The sequence below is a fragment of the Engystomops pustulosus genome, chromosome 4, assembly GCF_040894005.1.
Source record: "Engystomops pustulosus chromosome 4, aEngPut4.maternal, whole genome shotgun sequence".
NCBI lineage: Eukaryota > Metazoa > Chordata > Amphibia > Anura > Leptodactylidae > Engystomops > Engystomops pustulosus.
In genome coordinates, this window is record NC_092414.1 from 47,915,802 (window position 1) to 47,923,717 (window position 7,916).

Genomic DNA, 7,916 nt, shown 5'->3' on the forward strand with positions numbered 1-7,916 from the left:
TAAAAATTACTGTGCCGGGCTGGGGTGGGCTAGTTAAACATAATAAACATGTACTTACCTCCTCCAGTGCCGCCGATGTCCCGCGCCGAGGTCCGTTTGATCTGTGCCCCTGTTTGTTTACAAGGGCACAGCAGCCGGGCACAGGGAGCTTACGGTCCGCGATGTGGCCGGCTCCTCCCATCCGTCCCTATCTCTCAGCGTTGTAAGCGCTGGGAGCTGGTGTCGGATGGGAGCTTCCGGCCAGCTGGAAGCTCCCTGTGCGCCCCTGTATACGTACCGCCGCACAGAGGAGACGGACCGTGGCACGTGACATCGGCAGCACCGGACGAGGTAAGTACATGTTTATTATGTTTAACTAGCCCACCGCAGCCCGGCCTTCAGTATTTTTTTTTTACACCCGGATAACCCCTGTAAGGTTCACTGTACTCCCTGATAAATACTTTTGAGTGATATAGCTTTTAAAATTGTGTCATTTCTTGGGGGTTGCCAGTGTTCTGTTAACTCAGTGCCTCTGCAAACATTTCACGGCACCACCTGAAAACTATTCGATAAAAAAATCTGCACTACAATAACTCAATGGCCCTCCATTCTTTGTGCCCCAGTGTGCAACCAAATAACAGTTAACATCCACATGTGGGTTGTTGCCATACTTGGGCGAAACTGCAAAAAAAATCTATATGCAATTTCTCCTTTTATTTCGTATAATTGTGTACAACTAAGGGTTTAATATATGTATTAATGACAACTGGGTGAAATTTGGGTTCAACGAGGTCGTCCAGACATCGGGGGGAAATTTGGCTCGGGACCCGAACTTTGGCACGATTTAAACTCAGACACAAACCCCATTCAAATCAGTAGGGATTAGAATTTGACAATTTCAAGTTTAAATTCAGGCACTGTGAAATTTGACAATATCAAGTTTAAATTCAGTTTATGCAGAATTTGATTCTTGTTCATATTTCTTTGACAACTTCTTCCTCCTCCTCTCCGTCCTGCCACTAAGCTCTTAATGTAGGACGGGAACTGCTTGTATTCCCTCATTTTTGTCTCATGTTCTACTAGTTGAATGAAGGATGCTACACTATCCTTGTAAATTGAGCAGAGTGGCCACCCTGATTATCTGGGCAACTCAGGTGTCATTCCTCAGGCATTGCACAGAAGCTGTCCTCAATGGGAGGTGTCTCTTCCACATCCTCTGAATCTTAATAGCCACTCTTCATTGATGCCCTTGATAGCTGTGAGTAAAACTCCTCTTCCTCTTTCTCATCCAAAAGTGTCCCTTAGGACAGCGTAGACAGTGCACCATAGTCCAGTAACCCACAATGTGTCAGGGCCCTGGACCACCGCGGATGATTACTCTAGCCGACACCTGGGACCTGAATCCAAGTGGTAACCGGTCTTCACTAGAGCATGCTGCAAAGCAGGATTGTCTTGCTGCAGCGTGGTGTCACCAGGTCGTTCCACAGGTGAGACTAGCCTGCGGTGGCAGCTAAGGTCAAGGTACAAATTCACAGTCCAGGCTTGAGGTCGAGGACAGGCAGATAGTCAGTGTAGGCAGCAACAGTGTAGAAACAGGGTCAGGTCCGGGGTCATAATGGGAAATCGGAGTAGGAACAAGGAATGCAGAGGGAAGCTTTCTCATAGGCAAAATAGAACTAAGATCAGGCGTGGGATGGATGAGAGTGGGCGGCCTTTATGGAAATTTTAAAGTTTTCTTAATCTGACCTGAGCTCACAGTTGTTGTAATCTTTTATTCCAATGAATATGTATATACGACTTCCTTCAGTCCATGAAGATATTTTCAGACTAAAGATTTCATTGGGAATAAGCCACTGTTCGGACAAGAAACCACTGCTGTTCTTTTTCCACAAATATCCTCCGTAATTCAGCTCTGCTGCTTAGAGGAAATAAGTATGGACATAGCGTAGACGGTTTTAACAAGTAAAAAGTCTTTATTCCTGGTTCTACTCACATAAAATCAGATAAAAATGTGCATATAGTCAATCCACGAGGACACCAGACATTGCCCGACCCAGGGTTTCGCCTATCAGCTTCTTCTGGGGCATGACTGGTGTCAGTCCTCCCTTACAATCTATACATATCCTCCTACACATTCATATTTCATAAAAAACACAAATACATTTAATATTATAAACATACAGTAAGAATTATATAGAACATGTTTACAAATCTTTTCTTAACATTTGAAATTCCTTCATTTTCATACCCATGTGGGTTCCAACTTATAATCTTCTAGCTCTACACTCAACCAATTGAAATATGTTCAAATCGGCATATCCAAAAACACTGTCATGACACACCTCTAGCTTGTCACCGTATCAGGAGTAACATTGCCTGACACATCTCCACCACCCAGTTCTTCCCACATGAGGTAATTATTCTGGCATGTCAGAGATAGTTTAACTCCTTCTCCCCCACTAACAAGCCTTTCGTCGGTATTCACACATAGTAATTAAATTCGGGAAGAAAAATGTCAATTCACTAGGATTCCATCAAGTCTCAGTGATTCATCTTCTATTCAAGAGATATATACCTAAATCCAAAAACATCCTGCAGACCCTGGAATATTTAACCCTTCATAGCTATTATATAATATTGTGTCGTACTAGTTTTAATATTATATTATTTAGTGTATATATTATAACCCAACATGGAAACATTAATATATATTTAACATTGGAGGAATCACAATTCATATGGTCAAACCATTTGATTTTCTGACCGTTAATTTCCAAATTCTTTTATTTTTGCTTTAATATTCCTGATTTTCCCTAGTGTCCCTGCAAGGTTTGCATTTTTCCACAGTGGAAAAAAACTGCTAGATTTTCTTTTTTATCTTTTCTTGATTTTTTGATGTAGCTACTGGTTAATAGATCTTTTAGTGAGGAAGCCTTTCTAAATACAACATTAGGTTTTTTTGGGAGTAGGTCCCCCAATACTGGATCCCCACATACGATATGCCAGTGTCTTTGTAAAATGGATTTTAATCTTATGGCTTCCTTTGAATATTCCTTTGGATATTATTAATCCCCGGTCTGTAGTGGCAACTGTCAAACTGTATAAAACTGTTTACATCTATTGGCTTCAAGTAATTTCTACTCTAAATTTTTGTCCCATCTATGAATAATTCCAAATCCAGAAAGCAAATTTTCTCATCTCCCTTCTCATAGGTAAACTTTAAGTTATAATTATTTATATTCAGGAATCTTATAAACTCATCCAATTCAGTACTGTCTCCTTTCCATATAATGATGCAGTCATCAATATATCTTTTAAACATTATTATGCTGTTTTATAGGAATTGTTATGACTATATATGTATTCTCCCTCCCATCTTTCCATATATAAGTTCGCAAAGGATGGAGCAAACTTCGCCCCCATTGCCGTCCCATCAATTTTAACAAAAAAGTTGTCATCAAATCAAAAGTAGTTGTGTTTTAAAATGTATTCCTCGCCACTATAAACCTTTTTTGTTGTATTACATATTTGGAATTTGGTCTAGTCTCTCTCCCTCCTCTAGTCTTTCCTTCAACCACTGGTGAAGAGCATGAGGCAGCAATGGGCGCACAGCACCGTACCGTTTCGTACCCGGGAAAAAGATAGGACCTGTCCTATCATTTCCCGTAATACGGCGCCGTGCGCCATTAATTCCTATGGAGAGGGGCTGGGGTGAGCTGTGCTCACCTCCTCCTCCTCTCCTCGTACACTGCCGTTGCCCGGTACGGTACGGGCGGGCAACGGCAGTGTGAATATAGCCTATAAAGCAAATACTTTTAAAACTGGTAGTTTGAAGTAACACTAATGCAAATACTTAGAAGCCTGGTAGTTTGAGCTAACACCGATGCAAAGACTGGTTGTATAAGTTAACACTGATGCAAATACTTCTAAAACTGGTAGTGTAAAGTACCGTCTGATGCAAATACTAAGACTAGTACCATAAGGTAACTCTTATGCAAATAGCACTAAGACTGGTATTTTAAGTTAACACTGTTTGATGCAGGAATTGTGATATTAGATTTAAATATTAGAATTAGATATACCTTGATGATGCTGGAACTGCAAATATTAACAGTGCGCCTTTAAGAGTTTGCTGTATAATGCTGAAAATGCAAATTGTACCAACACTGACCCTCTACTATAGCAGCCTATCAGTAGATTAATGCAATTCTTCAGAGTTCCCTAAAAAGCCAATTTTTACAGATATCCTCGAATCACAGCAGCCTTCTATCCTTAAGTGCAGTCATTGGTTTTTTGCGAAGTCCCTGCCTGTCTCCCTATGAAGAGCAAACTCTCCCTAGCTTTGTCTGCTGTCGGTAATGATGTCTTGACATACAGCTTGACATACATGTTGTGTCTGGTCAATCACAGCCATGCCCACAGATGACCACAGGGGCTGCAATCTGGTTGATTGGCTACAACATTTTCCCCTATGAACATCGGTGGCTATTTGGCTTTGGAGGTTTTGGTAGACGAATCTGTAAAATTCGTTACGGACCCAGTGAGTAGATACATAAAAATGAAATTGTCCCTAATGTAATTGATACTGAATTATTGAAAATGTGAAAAAAGTGCTGCAGTCGCAGTCTGGGTACTTCACGGTCTTGGACAACCCCTTTCCCCCGTAATGACTACTTTTATAAAAGTCGTCTATTCTACGACAGAAATGACATTGTGTACACAATTATGGATATTTTTTTGTTTCCTTTTAGATTCTCCACAGACAGAAGAATTTCCAAAGCATCTTATTTCCCAATTAATACTAAAACATTTGAAGCAGCAGCATTCTGAGGAATATAAACTTGAATTTAGAACATGAAGGTGTAAATTAATATTTGTTTCATTAGTTTCTGGTGATGAAAGATCAGATTTCTTGGTAAATGCAGTAGCTGTTGTGATTATCTAGTGTCTATAAGTTCTATATTTTTGCATGCTACCTTAACATTTTTGCATTGTATTCTTGATGACACATTATTTTAAATTTAAAGAGTAACTGTAAAGGGTTTATTTTTCCACAGATCAATAGCTCTTGGGATGTAAAACAGCTTTGCCTATTATCTTTGTTACCTTTATCCAGTAGTTTCTTTTGCTATACCCCTCAGATTAACTCATTGCTTCCTCTGCCTGTGCTGATAAGCACTGTGAGTCTGTAGTTTATCTGACGGTTTCATGGGCGAGGAGGGGTTGCTACTCCCTGCTCATAGAGAAGGAGGTCATGTGACTGAGCTCTCTCTGTGCATGTAGCTGAACTCAGAGTGTTCAAGACTGAGGATAAAGATGTCTACTGCACAGAATAGTGAGGTACAAGTTCCCTATCAGTTCCTCCATCCTAGTCTGTGGTGAGAAAGACTTTTACACTTTAAGAACAGAAAAAGAAAGGCGCGAGCAGCACAAAGTAGGCATCGTTTTGTTTGTTTTTAAAGGATGAATCACATATAATAATTTGGTAAAATCATTATAACTTTATACTTCTGTTAAAGCATAACTGTAGACTTCCGGTTCCGGCGCGGAGATGTACGGAGATGCGCGAAACTACGGCGCAGAACAGCAGAGGTGGGGGAGGTAAGCTGCATCCCAGCAGTGAGCGTCAGATAGATCGCTGACAAGACGATTCTACCACAGGGCACCCCTCAAAGTCTCATAGGGTACCCCTCAAAGTCCCTCAAAAGGGACTCCCTCAAAGCTAGACCGAGGGCTCCAGAACCCCCCCCCCTCTCCTCACCCACTTCTGACCGGCAAAGGTATCAGAAACAGGTAGCCACTAAGCCAACCAGAACAGCCCGGCTCCCCAACACAGAGAAGCAAATAGAGCTCCCTTTCAATATAACTATCAACTACTGGCAGCAGAAGTAGTAGCAAAATTGGCCCCGGACATACAAAAAGCACTGGAAGCTTCCAGGCAAGCGGCAATACAGTCACTCCAGAAAGAAATATCGCAGCAAGCTACGCAATTGCTAGAAGTGGAACAGAGAGTAGCCAACACAGAGGATGCACAAGATGAAATAAAATGCCGGATGGAAGATGTCACTTTAGAGGTGAAACGTTTAACTGAAAAGCTGGATGATGTGGAAAACCGTTCCAGCAACAATTTGAGACTGGTAGGCCTACCGGAATAAGTCCCACCGGGAGAGCTTCAGGCCTTTTGTGAATCGGAACTGCCCAAAGTGTTGGGAATAACAGGCAGATGCAGAGTGGAGCGGGCACACAGGCTGGGCCCAGACCCAAAACTGACCAACTCGCAGCTCTCAAGCAGGGACCTGGACAAGATAAGACCCCGTCAAGTCATAATGAGATACCTTGATTTTAATGACAAGACCGATATCATCAGGGCCTTCCGCCAGCGCAAAAGACCGTTGCTGTTCAGAAACTCCAAACTGCTCTTGTTCGAGGACTACTCGGCGGAAGTCACAAAAAAAAGGAGAGCATTCAGCAATATTTGCACAGCCTTGGTGGGGCAACGGATAAGATTCCAACTAGCCTTCCCAGCAACCTTGAGGGTTTTCTACGACGATGGCTCCATGGGAACATACTCAACACCCAAGACAGCGGAAGAGGCACTCCTGAAACACAGAGTTCTCTCCTCCTCCCAATTAAGGGGAGAAGGGGGGAGAAGAGCTACTTCATCATCGCCACCCAGATCCCAGAGACGCCGCTTCAGGAGTCGAGATTCAAGAGCATCTTCCCCAGAGATTGGACGTAATGCTTCGCAAGCATCAAGAAGGACCTGATCGTGGACTATCGGTAGTGGTGGGGTAAGATATGCAAAGCACCGTAAGGTGCACCACACAATATAGATTTGTGAACATAAGCAACAGCCATGTAGCTTAAAGTTAGGAAAAGTGTTAAAGCATTTATATAGATCCAGTTCAGGGGTGGTTACGGCCCTGAGGAGCAAACACACATTGATTCGGGGGAGGCAGCTGGTGGTGCGGCCGATACCAGGACAATTCTTGTTGGACAACCTCAGGACTGTGGGTCTGGACGGCCCGAGATACAGGGAGGGGTGGCCGAGACGCTCCTTACACTCCGAAAAAAGAGAGGTCCAGAAGCTCAAATGGGGGCCTATTCACAGCCGCCACAATGGCTAGGTTTGGGCAAGGAGGGGAGGAAATGTTTGTGTTATTATGTTATTCTGTTAAGGGTTCAATGTATTATTTTGTATTGCTGTGATGCTAACATACTCCAACTGTTAATTCCTGGAAATTATACTCATGCACTGATCACAAATAGCCCTTGGGGGAGACCTAAAAAACAACAACTACAACAACAAAGAACTAGGCAGTGCAATAGGGGGGCCCATTACCTATACTCCTTGATGAAAATACATAACATACTTTTATCCCACCTATTACTGACATAGTCATCAGCTAATGAGAATTATAACATGGAATGTGAAGGGACTAAGATCTCCACAGAAGCGAACCAAAATCCTGAGGCATCTAGGACGGTCTCGTCCAGATATTGCACTGCTTCAAGAGACCCATCTAGGAGACGAGGATTTTTTTCGACTCAAAAAATTCTGGGTGGGACAGGTAATGGGCTCTCCAGCACAAAATGGAAAAGCAGGAACACTTATCTTACTTCACAAAAATTTTGCGGGTAAGGTCATAAACCAAACCTGTGACACAGAGGGTAGATGGGCAAGAATTCAGGTAGAGTACCATGGAGAGATGTGGGCTATATATAGTGTTTATGGGCCCAACGACTCTAACGGTCCGTTTTTCAGCAATTTGACCAATACGCTACTAGGGGACGGAAAAGACTTGGTCATTGTGGGAGGGGACATGAATGCGGCTTTGTCTCCCGATGAAGACCGCAAGCGAAATAGACCAACTTTTAACGTAAACAGGCCGCACACGCGATCAAACGACCAAGCTTTACCGGTCTTCATGACACGG

General features: G+C 42.8%; 1 protein-coding gene across 6 annotated transcripts in view; it reads left to right on the plus strand.

The window, feature by feature from the left end:
• Positions 1-5,505, plus strand: part of STING1 (stimulator of interferon response cGAMP interactor 1) — a 106,503-nt gene extending 100,998 nt beyond the window's left edge. For all 6 annotated transcript variants that reach the window (XM_072145840.1, XM_072145839.1, XM_072145841.1 and 3 more), the window contains one exon: positions 4,731-5,505. In XM_072145840.1, the coding sequence (XP_072001941.1) occupies positions 4,731-4,837 (107 nt within the window). In that variant the 3' untranslated portion in view covers positions 4,838-5,505. The remainder of the gene's footprint in view (positions 1-4,730) is intronic.
• Positions 5,506-7,916: the final 2,411 nt, after the last annotated feature.